At 33.0% G+C, this 18,122-nt stretch overlaps 1 protein-coding gene across 5 annotated transcripts in view; it reads right to left on the bottom strand.

The window, feature by feature from the left end:
- CEP192 (centrosomal protein 192) overlaps positions 1-18,122 on the bottom strand; it is a 156,972-nt gene that overhangs the window by 67,713 nt on the left and 71,137 nt on the right. For all 5 annotated transcript variants that reach the window (XM_051970500.1, XM_051970501.1, XM_051970499.1 and 2 more), the window contains one exon: positions 1,111-1,259. In XM_051970500.1, the coding sequence (XP_051826460.1) occupies positions 1,111-1,259 (149 nt within the window). The remainder of the gene's footprint in view (positions 1-1,110; positions 1,260-18,122) is intronic.

Below are 18,122 nucleotides of genomic sequence, written 5' to 3'. Positions count from 1 at the left end.
TATAGCTTCTCATATTTAACTGAAAAAAGATAAGAGGGATATAGGCTAGATAGTACAACAAACTCAGGTCTGGTAAAGGATCAGACCCAAAGAATATTCATTAATGATGTGATGTTAGCTAGGGAAAAAGTCTCCAATGAAGTAGGGATTTATACTTGGCCCAGTACTTTTTATTTACTATTTTTACTTGGCCCAGCATTTTTATTGATGACTTGGAGAAAGGGATAAAATGACAGAAAGCTAGGAGACACAGTTCATATACTGAGATATGACAAAGTCAGAATTCAAAAAGATTTTGATAAAAGTAGAACATGGGATCAAATAAGTTATGTTTAACTTAGGGGATAATAAAATAAATTTCACAAATTCAAAATAAGGGCACAAAATGTGACTAAGATTAGTTTAGCTGAGATCTTAGTATACTGAGAACTTTGTCAGAGGAAATTCTTTTGTATGCATGGGTAGAGCTGACCTACTTCTTGGGTCTCTTCATATAATGAGAGTTTGTGAAAATTCCCTTAGGTAAGTATATATATATGGGGTCTCTTCATATAATGAGAGTTTGTGAAAATTCCCTTAGGTAAGTATATATATATATAAAATAACAAGCCTATTTTATAAGTCTACAAACTGATTAGAAATTCAGTCTACAGAATTATTACCAACTATGAAGACAAAATCATTTTTCAGAAATACCAAGCCAAATCAACATTCACAAGAAAATTGCCTGAAAGACCATAATATAAAATATATTTCCTAACCCAAAATTTAAGGTAACTAAATGAAAAAAAAGTTTTAGCTAGAGCAAAATATATCACTCAGTTTTTTCAAATATGAGCAACAAATGGAGTATTGAACTGGAAATCAAAGCTTATTATTTTTAATAAATGTTATTAGAAAAAAGCAAATACCTGAATGACTGAAAATTATAATGAGTAACGTAAGAATTAAAATTAAAGTATTACTACTTATATTAAAAACTTTCAATTTCACAAAGACAAATTAACAATTTAAGACACATATTATGAATAGTTGAATTGAAAAGAAAAAAAGTAAAGATTAGTTCCTGACAGTCTTTATGTGACCCTAATGATAGGCAGAAAAACTTACCTTTTCACCATCAACAGTAATGCAAAGTATTCCAATGTTGACCTGTAACCAACGCTCAGTTGGATTAAAAATACTAAGACTGGTTTGAGAAGCAATGCCCACACAACATGCATGAGGAAACTTCAGCTCTTCAGGAACTCTGACATTCCCTGGATAATGATAAAACATAACAAGAATTATGTGGCTGATTTTTTCTTCAATTTGTTTCTGTCATTTTCTTCAATTCAAAATTAGTTTTACACTGAAACTGCCATGTTATCATTCAGCATCAACATAGAACAACATCTCCTGGCTCTTTAGGAGCTCTTAATACTTTGATTTAAAAAGCAAAACAAAATTCAATATTATTAAAAATATTTTCTCTTTCTTGATATGTGAAATTAGAAAATGTTTTTAACTCTTTAAAATTACACATTTTTTATTTAACAGTGTTTTGTTTTATACTTTTCATTTCTATAAATAATTTATTATCTTCAAATATGCAGAGGAGCTACATAATAATGTCTGAAGAATTTAAAACTGAGGCAGAATCAAGATGGTGGAGAGCAGACAAGTCTTCCTGGCTTCCCTCAGAATCAATATCAGATGAAGCCTCTGAATAAAATTTGGAGTAATAGAACTCATAAATAGTTTTTCAGCAGAAAATATTTTGGAAGAACTTCAGGAAAGGTCTGTCTTGAGGGATGTGGCCCAGCACAGGCCAAGCACAGGGAGGCCCAGGAAGGAGACACCTCCACTTACTGGGGAAATCTAGAGGGAGGCTCTTAGCCCAAATATAGTAACATTGGCTACTCTGTCCTGGTTCAGAAGCCAGTGGATAAGCAGACTAGCTATGAGACCTCACAAGAAGGCAAATAGTGAGCCCCTGAACTCCAATATAACAAGCATAACTTGGCCACACCCACATTAAGCACATTAAGAAAGCTGGCCCTAGGGCAGCATAAAACCCCAATCAACTGTGGATAGTCTCTCCTTTGCCCTAGGAGTGGATTCTCAACCTTTAAAAATAAGCAGAAAAAAAAAAAAGCAAGACCTCTGACCATAAATAGGTCATCATGAATAGCTATCATGAAGACAGGGAAGAACAGACCTCAAAAACTATGAACAAAAATGGTAAACTGCCTTCAGATGAAGACTCAAAGGATGATATGAGTTGGTCTCCAACACAAAAGGATCTCTTGCAAGAATTCTAAAAGGAATTTAAAAGAGAGAAGGAAAATGGGGAAAGGAAATTAGAACTTTGCAGGAGAGTTTGGAAAAAGAAACAGAAATTTCTGAAGAAAATCACTCCTTAAAAACTACATTTGACAAAATGGAAAAATAAAGAAAAAAACCAACTCCTTTAAAACATAGATTTGATGAAATGGAAAAAGATAAAAAGCAGTCTTAAACATAATTGGTGAAATGGAAAAAGAAAACTGTTAAAAAAAATAGCGAAAAGAAAAAAATATCCAATGACGAAAACAATTAATTTTAAAATTCAATTAGTCAATTCCAAAAGGAGAAAATAATTCATTAAAAATTACAATTGAACAAATAGAAAGTGAATGACTCAATGAAACATCAAGAAACAAACAAAATTTAAAAAATTTAAAAACAGAAGGTCTGGAAAATAGATCCAGGAGAGACAATTTAAGAATTATTGGACTACCTGAAAAACTATAATGAAAAAAAGAGCCTATCTAGCATCTTTTAAAAAATCATCAAGGAAAACTGCCCCAATGTCCTAAAACCAGAGGGTAAAACAGCTATTGAAAGAATTCACCGATCATCTCTTGAAAGACCCCAAAATAAAAACAACAAGAAGTATTATAGCTGAATTCCAGAATTATCAGATCAAGGAGAAAATACTACAAGCAACCAGAATGAAAAAATTCAAATATTGAGGAGCCACAATCAGGATTACCCAGAACCTAGCAGTTTCCACTTTAAAGGATTGAAGGGCGTGGAATATGATAATCTGGACGGCAAAGGTGGTTAAATTGCAGTCAAGAATCAACTATCCAGCAAAATTAAGCATTATCTTTCAGGGGAAAGGATGAATATTCAATGAAATTGGGGATTTTCAATATTTTTGATTAAAAAAACCAGAACTGAACATAAAATTTGATCTTCAAATACAGAACTCAGGAAAAGCACAAAGAGGTTAAAAAAAAAAAAAACAAAAAAAAAAAAACCCTTTTTTAAAGGTTAAAATATTTACAGCCCTATATAGGAAGATGATATGTTTAACTTTTGAGAACTATCTTCTATATTAGGAGTATACTTAAAGATATATAGGGGACTTCTGGCCAAAATGGCAGAGAGGAGGCACACAGCTGTATAAGCTCCACGTTTTCTCTCAGAATTCATTTCATGACAAGCCTCTGAACTAATGCTTGACTGAAAAAAAAAACGCACAAATTTTACCAAGAGAAGACATCCTTGAAATTCGCCAGGAAAGGTCTGTTTTTGCTCGAGGGCAGAGACAGTTTTAGATCAGGCGCAAACTGAGGGCAGGCAGGCAACTCATAGGCGAGCAAACGGAGGGGGCTGGAGTGTGATCTCAGCTATCCCTGCAGGGAGAGATTTGCTACAGGATTGGATACTTTGCCCTGGCAGCAAGCAAAACACAGGGGATGAAGAATACAACACTGAACAGCTAGAGTCTCTGGGGACCTGGCCATCCCTACCCCACAATGTCTTAGGGCTCTCATAGTCTCAGAGCTCAGGTGCAGCACAGCCATCACTGTCCCATTAATACCTCACTACTGCCCCCTAAGTCTGTAGAGGAAGCTCGGTAACACCACCTAGGCCCTCCCCCGCAAAAAAAGCAGATTCCATTTGTGGTTTTTTTCTTTGCTAGTTTGTCTTGAGTCTTCTCTGATAAAATGAGCAAAAAATTTAACCGGACCTTAACCATTGATAGCTTCTATACAGATAGAGAGCAGACTTTAAACTCTGAGGAGAAACTTGTCTCCAGGTGAATACCCAAAGAAGGATATCATCTGGTCCTCAGCACAGATGAATCTCATAGAAGAAATTAAAAAGGCTCTCACAAGAGAGCTAGAAGAAAAGTGGGAAAAGGAAAGGGAAGCTTGACAAGAGAGTCTGGAGAAGTCATCCCACTCATTTAAAGAGAGTGGATAAAGAAACCAAATCACTGAAAAACAGAATTAGTGAAGTGGAAACAGAAAATAGCTCTCTAAAAAATAAAATTGGCAAAATGGAAAAAAATTCCATAGAACAAAACAACTCACTTAAAAACTCAATTGGACAATTAGAAAAAGATATTTAAAAAGTGAATGAAGAAAATACTTCATTGAAAATCAGAATCGAACAAATGGAATTGAATGACTCCAGACAACAAGAATCAGTCAAGCAAAACCAAAAAAATGAAACAATGGAGAAAAATGTCAAATACCTTCTTGGGAAAACAACAGACCTGGAAAATAGATCTAGGAGAGATTATCTGAGATTTATTGGATTCCCGGAAAAATATGATGGAAAAAAGAACCTGGACACTATTTTCCAGAAAATTATCAAAGAGAATTGCCCAGAAGTCATAGAAACAGAGGGTAAAATAGACATTGAAAGAATTCATCGATCACCTACTGAAAGGGATCCTAAAATCAAAACACCAAGAAATATAGTGGCCAAATATCAGACAAAGGAAAAAATGCTGCAAGCGGCTAGAAAAAAACAATTCAAATATGGAGGAGCCACAATAAGGATTACCCAGGATCTAGCAGCATCCATATTAAAGGATCGAAGGGCCTGGAATATGATATTCCAAAAGGCTAAGGAACTTGGTATGCAATCAAAAATAACTTAGTTAGAATGAGCATCTTTTTCCAGGGAAGAAGATGGACATTCAACGAAATAAGCGAATTTCACCTATTTTTGATGAAAAAACCAGAACTTAACAAAAAGTTTGATCTACAAATATATAAACCTAAAAAGGTAAAATGAAATCTTGGGAACTATATTTCTGCTATGAAGATATATAAAGAATACATGTATACCTTGTTCTAAAAACTAGAGATGGAAAAGACATTGTACCACAAAAAAGGGTAAAGTACGGGTACTACATCTCACGAAGCAGCAAAGGAAACCTATTATATGTGAGAGAAAGAATGGAGAGGGATGAATATAGTGGGTATCTTACTGCCATCAGAATTGGCTTAAAGAGAAAACTTTAGACATATTCAATTTATGGTGAAACTTCTCCCACCTCATTGAAAAGTGGGAATGGAAAAGTGAAAAGGAAGAAATAAGCTAAGTGGAAGGGAACTTCCACTGTGAGGAAACTGTGAGGAAAAGGAGTAAAGATAGGGAGAGGAACTCTAAGGCGGGGGGAGGGATACTAAAAAGGGAGGGCTGTGAGAAGCAAGTGGTGCTCACAAGTTTAATATTGGGGAAGGGAGTAAGGAGGAAAGAAGGGAGAAAAGCATAAACAGGGGTTAACAAAATGGCAAGTAATGCAGAATTGGTCATTTTAACCATAAATGTGAATGGGGTGAACTCCCCCATAAAGAGAAAGCGGTTAGCAGTATGGAATAAAAGCCAGAATCCTACAATATGTTGTTTACAGGAAACACACCTGAAGCAGGGAGATACATGCAGAGTAAAGGTAAAAGGATTGAGCAGAATTTACTATGCTTCAGGTGAAGTCAAAAAAGCAGGGATAGCTATCCTGATATCTCAGGATCAAGCAAAAGTAAAAATTGATCTAATTAAAAGTGATAAGAAAGGGCATTATATCTTGCTAAAGGGTAGCATAGATAATGAAGCAATATCAATATTAAACATATATGCACCAAGTGGTAGAGCATCTAAATTCTTAAAAGAGAAATTAAGAGAGCTGCAAGAAGAAATAGACAGCAAAACTATATAGTGGGAGATCTCAACCTTGCACTCTCAGAATTAGATAAATCAAATCACAAAATAAATAAGAAAGAAGTCAAAGAGGTAAATAGAATACTAAAACAGTTAGATATGATAGATCTCTGGAGCAAACAAAATGGAGACAGAAAGGAGTACACTTTCTTCTCAGCAGTTCATGGAACCTATACAAAAATTGACCATATATTAGGACATAAAAACCTCAAACTCAAATGCAGTAAGGCAGAAATAGTAAATACATCCTTTTCAGACCACGATGCAACGAAAATTACATTCAACAAAAAGCCAGGGGAAAATAGACCAAAAAATAAATGGAAACTAAATAATGTCATGCTAAAGAATGATTGGGTGAAACAGCAAATCATAGAGTCTAAATTAATGACTTCACCCAAGAAAATTACAATGAGACATCACACCAAAATGTGTGGGATGCAGCCAAAGCAGTAATAAGGGGAAATTTCATATCTCTAGAGGCTTACTTACATAAAATAGAAAAGACAAGGTCAATGAATTGGGCTTGCAACTAAAAATGCTAGAAAAGGAACAAATTAAAAACCCCCAGTCAAACACTAAACTTGAAATTCTAAAAATAAAAGGAGAGATCAATAAAATTGAAAGTAAAAAAAAATGAATTAATTAATAAAATTAAGAGTTGATTCTATAAATTAACAAAATAGACAAACTCTTAGTAAATCTGATTAAAAAAAGGAAAGAGGAAAATCAAATTGATAAGTCAAAAGGGGGAACACGCCACTAACGAAGAGGAAATTAGAGCTATAATTAGGAATTACTCTGCCCAACTTTATGCCAATAAATTCGACAACTTAAATGAAATGGAAGAATACCTTCAAAAATACAGCTTGCCCAAACTAACAGAGGAAGAAGTAAATATCCTAAATAGTCCCATCTCAGAAAAAGGAACAGAACAAGCTATTAACCAACTCCCTAAGAAAAAATCCCCAGGAAAAGATGGATTTACATGTGAATTCTACCAAACATTTAAACAATTAACTCCAATGCTAAATAAACTATTTGAAAAAATAGGGATTGAAGGAGTCCTACCAAATTCCTTTTACAACACACACATGGTACTGATACCTAAACCAGGTAGATTGAAAACAGAGAAAGAAAATTATAAACCAATCTCCCTAATGAATATTGATGCTAAAATCTGAAATAAAATATTAGCAAAAAGATTACAGAAAATCATCCCCAGGATAATACACTATGACCAAGTAGGATTTATACTAGGAATGCAGGGCTGGTTCAATATTAGGAAAACTATTAGCATAATTGACTATATCAATAACCAAACTAACAAAAACCATATGATCATCTCAATAGATGCAGAAAAAGCATTTGATAAAATCCAACATCCATTCCTAATAAAAACACTTGAGTGAATAGGAATAAATGGACTTTTCCTTAAAATAGTCAAGAGCATATATTTTAAACTGTCAGTAAACATCATATGCAATTGGGAAAAACTGGAACCCTTCCCAGTAAGATCTGGAGTGAAGCAAGGTTGCCCACTATCACCATTATTATTCAATATTGTATTAGAAATGCTAGCCTCGGCAATGAATCGAGAAAGAGATTAAAGGAATTAGAGTAGGCAATGAGGAAACCAAACTATCACTCTTTTCAGATGATATGATGGTATACTGAGAGAATCCCAGAGATTCTACTAAAAAGCTATTAGAAATAATTTATAACTTTAGCAAAGTTGCAGGATACAAAATAAATCCCCATAAATCCTCAACATTTTTATACATCACCAACAAAATCCAATAGCAAGAGATACAAAGAGAAATTCCATTCAACATAATTATCAATAGCATAAAATATTTGGGAATCTATCTACCAAAGGAAAGTCAGGAATTATATGACCAAAATTACAAAAAACTTTCCACACAAATAAAGTCAGATTCAAATAATTGGAAAAATATTAAGTGCTCTTGGATAGGCCTAGCGAATAAAGATGACAATACTCCCTAAACTAATCTATTTATTTAGTGCTATACCAATCAGACTTCCAAGAAAATATTTTAATGATCTAGAAAAATAACAAAATTCATATGGAACAATAAAAGGTCGAGAATCTCAAGGGAATTAATGAAAAAGAATCAAATGAAGGTGGCCTACCTGTACCTGATCTAAAACTATATTATAAAGCAGCAGTCACCAAAACCATTTGGTATTGGCTAAGAAATAGATTAGTTAATTCAGTGGGATAGGTTAAGTTCACAAGACAGAATAGTCAACTATAGCAATCTAATGTTTGAGAAACCCAAAGATCCTAACTTTTGGGATAAGAATTCATTATTTGATAAAAACTGCTGGGATAACTGGAAATTAGTATGGACCCACACTTAACACCATATAACAAGATAAGATCAAAATGGGTCCATGATTTATGCATAAAGAATGAGATTATAAATAAATTAAAGGAACATAGGATAGTTTATCTCTCAGACTTGTGGAGGAGAAAGAAATTTGTGACCAAAGATGAACTAAAGACCATTACTGATCACAAAAGAGAAAATTTTGATTATATCAAATTAAAAAACCTTTCTACAAACAAAACTAATGCAAACAAGATTAGAAGGAAGCAACAAACTGGGAAAACATCTTTAGTTAAAGGCTCTGATAAAGGCCTCATTTCCAAAATAGCCTTTGACTCAAATTTATAAGAAATGAAGCCATTCTCCAATTGATAAATGGTCAAAGATATGAAGACAATTTTCAGATGATGAAATTGAAACTATTTCCACTCGTATGAAAGAGTATTCTATTGATCAGAGAAATGCAAATTAAGACAACTCTGAGATACCACTACACAACCTGTCAGATTGGCTAAGATGACAGGAAAAAATAATGAGCAATGTTGGAGGGGATACAGGAAAACTGGGACATTGATACATTGTTGGTGGAGTTGTGAATGAATCCAACCATTTTGGAGAGCAATCTGGAATTATGCCCAAAAAGTTATCAAATTGTGCATACCCTTTGATCCAGCAGTGCTACTACAGGGCTTATACCCCAAAGAGATAATAAAGAAGGGAAAGGGACCTGTATGTGCCAAAATGTTTGTGGCAGCCCTGTTTGTAGTGGCTAGAAACTGGAAAATGAATGGATGTCCATCAATTGGAGAATGGTTGGGTAAATTGTGGTATATGAACGTTATGGAATATTATTGTTCTGTAAGAAATGACCAGCAGGATGAATAGAGAGGATTGGCGAGACTTACATGAACTGATGCTAAGTGAAATGAGCAGAACCAGGAGATCATTATACACTTCAACAATGATACTGTATGAGGATGTATTCTGATGGAAGTGGATTTCTTTGACAAAGAGAAGATCTAACTCAGTTTCAATTGATAAATGATGGACAGGAGCAGCTACACCCAAAGAAAGAACAAAGGGAAATGAATGTAAACTGTTTGCATGTTTGTCTTTTTCCTTCCCGGGTTATTTTTACCTTCTGAATCCAATTCTCCCTGTGCAACAAGAGAACTGTTCGGTTCTGCACACATATATTGTATCTAGGATATATTGTGACATATTTAACATGTGTAGGACTGCTTGCCATCTGGGGGAGGGGGAGGGAAGATGGGGGGAAGGAAGGGAAAAATCGGAACAGAAGTGAGTGTTAGGGATAATGTAAAAAATTACCCTGGCATGGGTTCTGTCAATAAAAAGTTATAATTATTAAAAAATAAATAAATAAAATCAGAAGAATGCTAATGGCATTATTTCTTATGGAATAGTACATGTGTACTAACCAGAAGACCTACATGCTGAGAATTTCATTCTGGTATTAGAGAACCCAACATGTTCAACATTGTGTAGTTGAAATGTTCAGACTATGTAGTAAAGTGTTTCATGTAAAGAGTAAAGAGATTTTGTGATGCTTGCCAAAATAAACTCTTTGAGCAATGAAAAAAAAAAGGAAGAAGAAGAAGAAGAAGCTGTAGCATGTGCTGATCAGTCCCTGGATAAAGCTTCTCAGCAGACACCTAAACCTGGTTGAAGGTAATCCACAGAACTGAAACCATCAGTGATGGAAGGAGAATGTCTTACTCAAGCATGTGAAAACTCCCCAAAATGGGTGGATGAGAACAATTTGTTCCAATGGCCATGAAAGCAGCTGAAGCCAATCCTTTGGAGTACTTAAGATTTCATCAGACATCAAAGACACAAACATCACCAATTGCATATCAGGATATCTCCAATAATCTTAACTGCTGTCTTGCCACTAGACTTTTGGTGACTCTGGAAGAGGGAATGAGTCTGAACACTTTATATAAATCCAATTCACACTCAAGTCAAGACATCACCCTTGATTCAGTGGTACTCTTCAAAAATTAAGCATTAAAAAAAAAAAAAGGTATATATAGGTATAATTTGACTTTATTGTGATAATATAAAAAAGAAATTTTAGGCGTAGAAAAAGGATTATATTGGAAGAAAAGGAAAGGGGAGGTAAAATGGGGTAAATTACATCACATGAAGAGATAAAAAGAGCTATTACAAATGAGAGAAAAAAGGGAGGAGAGCGAGCATTGTATGAACCTTAATCTCATTGGTAAATTGGATATTCTCTCTTTGGCTCAAAGAGAATATCAAACATATTTAGTCTGATAGAAACTTGTCTCATCCTACAGGGAAGTAGGAGGGAAAGAGGAAGAAGGAAAGGAGGAGGCTAATAGAAGGGAGAACAGAAGTAGAAGGGAAAAGGAACAAGTTGGAAAAGGCTGTAAAAGGGGAGGACAGATTGAGAGAGGTAGTGGTCAGAATTTAAAACTTAGTTGACCCAAAAAAGTATCATAGCTTGTACTGTTGTGTTTGGAGGGCATGAGAGAGATGAAGAGGAAGAACTTATCTTATTTTTAAGACCAAAATTGAGATGGGGCAGTAAGGAAAAGATAGGTATATACACATAAATATACAATGATTATATGCTATTTGTGCAGTTAGAAGGTACAGCAGTTAGAATGCTGGACCTAGAAAGACCTAAGTTCAAATTCAGCTTCAGAATTCTAAGTAGTTGAGTAACCTTTAAAGCACTTAACCAGTCACTTAAGTCATTTAACCAGTCTGCATCAGTTTCCTCAACTGTAAAATGGGGCCACCAAAATCTACCTCTCAAGGTTTTTGTAAATGAAATTAAATGAAATATCTGTAGAATGGTTAGTAATAATGCCTGGAACTTAGTACATACTATGTAAATGTTTATTCTTTCCCTTCTTCCTCTCTCCTCCCAAGAAAAAGTAAAATACAGTATGAAAAAAAATAGAAGCCCATGACTTAGTTCAGCTATATGCTCATCAAACATCAGGAAAAGAATAAAGATGAAATGATTAAGAATAAAATAGAAGTCTAAGATGCTCTAAATATAGAGTAGAGGAAAAATAGTTATATTTATTTTTCCCTTTATACTTTAAATCAGCAATTCACACCAGCTCCTCACAATACTCAATTTTTGCAGAAAATGAACAGAGACAAGGAATATATGAAAATATTTTTCAATTAACAACTGAAAGCAGAGAGCATTAAAAAGAAAGGGGAAGTAGAGAAGGGTAATAAAGCTATGAGACAAGCAATGTGATAATTTGATTTAATTATAGAAGCATTTTGCAAAGAAATTTTCTGAAATTCAGTTAAATTCAACAAATATTTATTAAATACCCATTTGAAGAATATTATCAGTGATAAGGAAAAACAAAGTTTAGATATCTTCATTGCATTTATAGTTTTGTCATGTGGGCAACCTAAAAATAAATAACAAAATTAAATACCCAGAAGAAATGATTAATTATTTTTTTTATTTTCGTGACACCCAAAGACATAGAGAGAATGCAAATTCACCCTGTAGCTGGGGATGAATTTTGATCAATACATAACATGATATATGACAAAGTCAGGATTCACAAAGACCTTAGAAGGACTTAAAATCTTAAAAGATGAAATGTAACAAAATTAAGAAGTCTTTTTTTTTTTTAAATTAACTTGCTCAAGCAGAGCAAGTCTTATTATTATTTATTAGTCCATCTGAAAAAGATGAATGGAGGTGCTACAAGCAGACTATAAACTCAGTGGGTCATCAGTTGATATGGCAAGTCAGAAAATTAATGTAAACAGTCTACATTTAGAAAGCTACTGTGTTCAAGTATTTGGAAGGAGGATAGATAGAATTGCCATTGTTGTTGTTTGTACTTTGTTCTTGAGGAAAATCATGACATCAGAGAGATAATGCCATTTTATGCAAGTGAATTGGATTTAAGTGGGGCAGAGCTTGCAAGGTCACTTGCCTCCCCCTTCAGAGGTATCTGGGTACTCTATCCTGATCACAGCAAACCTAAAGATTTATGTTTGGCTGTTACATTTTAGGAAACATATGACAGAGTAAAAAGTGTTCAGAGCAAGACAACCATGACAATGAAAAACATAAAGATGATGCCAGGAGGAACAGGTTAAATGACTGGGGATGTTTAGTTCAAATAAGAGAATACTTCTACAGGTATTTCAAAGATTACCACACAGAAAAGAGATTCATACCTGGTTCAATTCGACACCCGGAAGCAGAACTAAGATTAATGGGTAAAGATAGAAATCATAAATTCAGGGTAGATGTAAGGGAAAATTGACTAACAATCTCAGTTATCTCAAAATAAAATAGTCTATCCTTAGATTAAGTAGGTTCCTGTTTACTAAAGGTCTTTGAGCAAAGGTTGGACTGAAGGATATAATGAAATTTTCCCAATACAAACAGGACTAAAGCAAGGATGCCATCTCACCCCATTCTTATTTAATATAATTCTAAAAATACTAGCTATAATAACAAGTTAAAGGTATAACTATTGGCCAAAAGGTGACCTTTCTTATTTACAAGTAATATGATAGAATATTGAAAAGACTTGAATCATCAAATAAATTGAGAAGATTAATAACTTTACTATGCAAGTACAAAATCAAAACTATTAGCATTTATATAACTTATGCTAAGAAAAGCCTAAAAGAAATGGTAGCAAGAGAAATTTCAAAAATGCCTAAAATTCAGGCAGATAAACTGGGCAAGATACATTCAGTACTCGTAGATATATAAATAGACTAGATACACTTTCAGATTTGCAGTTTTAACATATATAATTCCATGCTTCATATATAACAAAACATTAAATCAAAGAAAAAAATTTTAATGTCATCCAAGAACTGGAAATTAAGTGGTGCCCAATGACTGAAAAGTGTATCACAGAGTATCACAGCAACAATTCTAGATCCTTGATTATAAATCTCAACTCTTCTTGGTCTTAACTTCTTGATCTAAACTAAGAAAAACAAACCAGATGACATAAGAGGCCAGCTCTAAAATTAGGACTCTAAATTGAATGTAATGAATTATCATTAAATAGCAAGAAGTGATGAAATGGAAAGGTTCAACCACTATAATATATATATGTTTTTCATGCATTTTCTTATTTATATAATTTATATAATTATATATATATAATTTTATAAACTGATAGAAAATGCATGAAAACTATGGATATTATTATCACATTAGTATAATAAGAGGTGATAAAATATTCTTCCCTCATTTTGATATAGAGAATGTCATACACTGATGTAACTCAAATAGAAATGGATGCCAGCCAGCAAAATGATTTAGAAAACCATAAATCAACATCAGCAAGGCTATATTATATTTTTATTCAATTTACTAAACATCTCTATATTACATTTTAACTCAGTGTTCCCTAGGGAGCCTCATATAGTCAAGTGAGTTCAACACCTCAGCTATATACTGTCAGATGCAATTAAGTACTGAGTTAATTTTGAGCAAGTTTAAAAAAAAAAAATCCAATGTTTCTCCCCAAAGCCTCTGTTCTAAATAACCGCAATATTTCTTTTATTGGCTCTTCTCCATTATTAGAACAATTCCAAAAGACTTGGGATGAAAAAATGCTATCTACAAACAGGAAATTATGGAGACTGAATACAGATCAAAGTATACTAGTTTCACTTTTTTTTTTCTTTATGTTTGCTTTTATTTTCTTGTGGTTTTTGAATTTTTTTGTTCTGAATTTTCTTTCACAAAATAAGAACAATTTAAAATAAGTATACATTTATAATCTATATCAGATTGCTCTCTTTGGAGAGGTGAAGGAGGAAGAGAGAAATTTTGGAACTCACAAATCTTACAAAGATGAAAGTTTAGTGGTACAAGTAATTGGAAAAATAAAATGCTATTTAATAAAAATAATATTTAGGCTCTTTTCTTGATCCATGGCTTTCATATATTCCAGTAATTCTTAAAAATCTCCTTGATCTATATTACAAATCAGTTGGTTTTTTCCAATGAAATATTTCACATTTTCTTATTTTTTTATATTCTTTTGATTTTGTTTTATTGTTTTTTGAAGACTCATGGAGTCAATAGCTTCTGCTTGCACAATTCTGCTTTTTAAGGAATTATGATGAGCTCATGTACCCTCTTTTTTCCATTTGGCCAATTATATTTTTTAACAAGTAATTTTCATTGGGGGTTTTTGTGTTGTTGTTTTTTATAGAGCTGTTAAATTATTCATTATTTCCTTATATCATTCTCATTTATTTTCCTAATTTTTCTTCTATTATACCTATCACTTTAACTTTTCTAGGAATTCTTGCCGGTCTTGAGTCCAATCTTTTTTTTTTTTTTTTGAGGTTTCCTTGTAGTTACTTTCACATTATCTTCTTCCAAAGTTTATGCCCTGGTGATGGTCTTCCCTACCATCCTCGTAGCTTTTTATGGTCAAATTTTTTGTTGTTGTTTACTCAATCTCTCAGTCTATTTCTTCACTTTGAACTTTATGTTGAAGATAACCTTCAGTTTATCTGGAAATAGGGAAACACTGTGCCAAATTTAGGCTTTTTATTTTTTGTGTATGCCATTGTTATCATGTTCTTCAAGTTTTTGGTGTATTCAATGTGGTATAATCACTTGCCATAATGGCCTGCGTTCTGGTCTTTACCTAAAAAGTGCCCTTGGTCTCCTTAATACAAGCACTAGAATTCTTCCTGGCCCTGAAATTGTGACTAAAATTCCTGCTCCATTGGAGCAGAAGACTGCTCCATAGTGCTAGCAAAGAGTAATTTCTTTCTGTTGGACCCCCTTACCCTCTCTGGGTTAAGAGTTCCCAAAAGCAGCCAGCTTCTTGAAGGCCCACTGCTGGTGCTCTACTATGTTCTAGTCTTGCCTCCATTCCAGTGACAAAGACCTCTTTCTGCCAACTTCCTAGATCTCTTTTAACACTCAGAAAATTCTCTTTTTTTCTTGGCTATATTGTCCCAAAATTTGATTTGATGCATTATTTACTGTTATTTGGAGAACACTGAGAGTTCAGCTAGATCCCAGTCTAAAAACTGCCTAATTAATACATTATTGGTGAAATTGTGAACTGATCCAACCTGGAGGTCAATTTTGGAAAGCAATTTGGAACTATGTACTAAAGGGTTATAAAACTGCAGACTCTTTGATCTAGCAGTATTTCTACTATGCCTATATTCCAAAGAGATCTTAAAGGAGGGAAAGAGACCCAACATGTGCAAAAATGTTTGTGGCAGCCTTTTTTGTAGTAGAAAAAAATGGAAATTGAGTGGATGGCCATGAGCTGGGGAATGGCTGAACAAATTATGGTATATGAGTGTTATGGAATATTATTGTTCAGTAAGAAATGGTCAGCAGGATGATTTCAAAAAGGCCTGAAGAGACTTACATGAACTTAAGCTAAGTGAAGTGAGTAGAACCAAGAGAACATGGTACACAGCAACAAGGTTGTGTGATAATGAACTCTGATAGACGTAGCTCTTTTCAACAATGAGATGATTCAGGCCAATTCCAACAGACTTGTGAAGGAAAGAGCCATTTGCATCCAGAAAGAGGACTATGGGAACTGAGTGTGGATCACAATGTAGTATTTTCACTTTTTTTGTTGTTTGCTTGCTTTTTGTTTTCTTATTGTTTTTCCCTTTTTGATCTGATTTTTCTTGTATAACATGATAATTGTGGAAATATGAATAGAAGAATTACACATGTTTAACATATATTGGATTACTTGCTGTTTAAGGGAGAAATTTTGGAAAAGAAAAAAAAATTTGGACCACAAGGTTTTTCAAGGGTGAATGTTTGAAAACTATCTGCATATATTTTTGGGGAAAAAAAGCTATTATTTAAAAAAACCAAAAATCTGCCAGTCTAAAAACTGGCAATCAGACAGGTTCTTTTCTCAATAGTACTAATCATCTACTAAACTCAGTTTGGGGAGATTTCTCCATAACTACTGCAATAACTGATAACGGATTTCAAAGAAATGTTATATTCAGTCCTTGACAAAAGAGCTGATTGGACTCCAATAATTATTTGGATGAACTTGCCACCTCAAAAAACCTTCTCCCATCATTCTTCATAAAGAGTTTTTAATAAACTATTTTTATTACAAGAAACAGTGCAGTGAAAAGTAAGGGAATTTGTGCTATTAACCTGGATTACTTATGTAAAACTTTGCCAATAAAGTACCAATATACTTATTAAAATAACACTGTTAAAAAAAAAAAAAAACCGACAACAATTTAAGTGTTTGTAGAAATAAAAAAGTCACAGGAATAAAGTTTAAGCTAAAAACAAAATATTTTTAAAACATATGTGGAGACAGGTTGCTTTAAATTCAAATGACATAAGTTTGAACCCTTGGCTCTGTTACTTATGACCTTTGTGATCTTCAGCAAGATATCTGACTTCCCTGGTTAACTTAGTTATCTCATTTGGAAAAGATAGTTAAATTAGATGAATTCCCTAATAGCTATGAATCCATAATCCTGTGAAATGGAAACTCACAGGAGAAAAGGAAACATAACCACACATTTGCTATACCAGAAAAGAGAATTGTAGATAACATATACCAAAAGAAAAACAAGTTCAGAAAATGATTACTAAATATGAGTAAAAATTACTCATATTCTAGGTCAAAGATGATACAAGTACATATCAGTGAGCAATATTTGTTCAGCACAATGAACATAGTAGAAAATAATTACATAACCAGTGAAAAGTATAGGGCTGGCTGAATTTTTAAAAACTAAACATTATTTGGTGGATGAAAAAATTATAAAAACAAAAAAAACCACAGCAAAATTTATGATTATCAAAATTACATACAACCAAAGCAAAACCCTTCTTCATATTTACAGTTAATGCCCATGCCATCAGAAAGTCAGACTCAAGTTCAGTGTGCTCTTTAAAAACCTAAAAAAAGGAATACTAACAAATAAAGAAAAATAACTAAAATTGTATCAAAGTAGTAAAACCAAAAGAAAAAAACAACCTATTTCAAATCTAAGAAATAAAGCTGCATGCTCAGTTCTTTCAGCAAGATAAATATGCTTCTGATTCCTAAAAAGAATAAAGGGATGTAGGGAAATGTAGGGGAAAAAAAGACGCTGGCCTAGTTCCTAATAACTATATAAAAATATTTCACTCCAAATCAGAAAAGTTACTTATCTTGACCAATTAGAATTTAACAGAATTAAAATGTATATCAGATAATAAACATCAATTATAAAAAATAAAAAAAACATTAATTCTTTCATAGACAAGACATTTATGTTTAAAATGTTTTTAAGTAAGATACTGGAATATTTTCTTCAAATAACAGAAAATATTTTCAGCCCCTAGCTAATCATGAACACCTGAATCATTCTTATTAAAAAAGCAAGTATAATAAAACATAGTTGTTTATTCTGTCTACTTCAGGAAAAAAGTAAGTAATGGCAACAAAATATAACAGCAAATGATATAATCATCTAGGAAATAAAACAGCAAGATAAAACAAAGTTGAACTTAAAATAAGGAATACTTAGATTCTTAAATACATCATATTTATGCACATAAAATAGGTACATATAGTATGTAAAATGTATGTGTATGTATACATATGTATGTTAAGTTTATATATAATATTTTTATAATCAATGGATAAGTTATAACCTCTCAAATTGTGTTTAATCCTCTATAAGATAGGGATAATACCTATGAGAATAATCTTGTCAGGAGAGTTGATAGTAAGTAATGACAGTGTTGGACAA

This window comes from Antechinus flavipes, chromosome 1 (assembly GCF_016432865.1).
Source record: "Antechinus flavipes isolate AdamAnt ecotype Samford, QLD, Australia chromosome 1, AdamAnt_v2, whole genome shotgun sequence".
NCBI classification, from domain to species: domain Eukaryota; kingdom Metazoa; phylum Chordata; class Mammalia; order Dasyuromorphia; family Dasyuridae; genus Antechinus; species Antechinus flavipes.
This window is presented reverse-complemented; position numbering and strand designations above follow the sequence as displayed.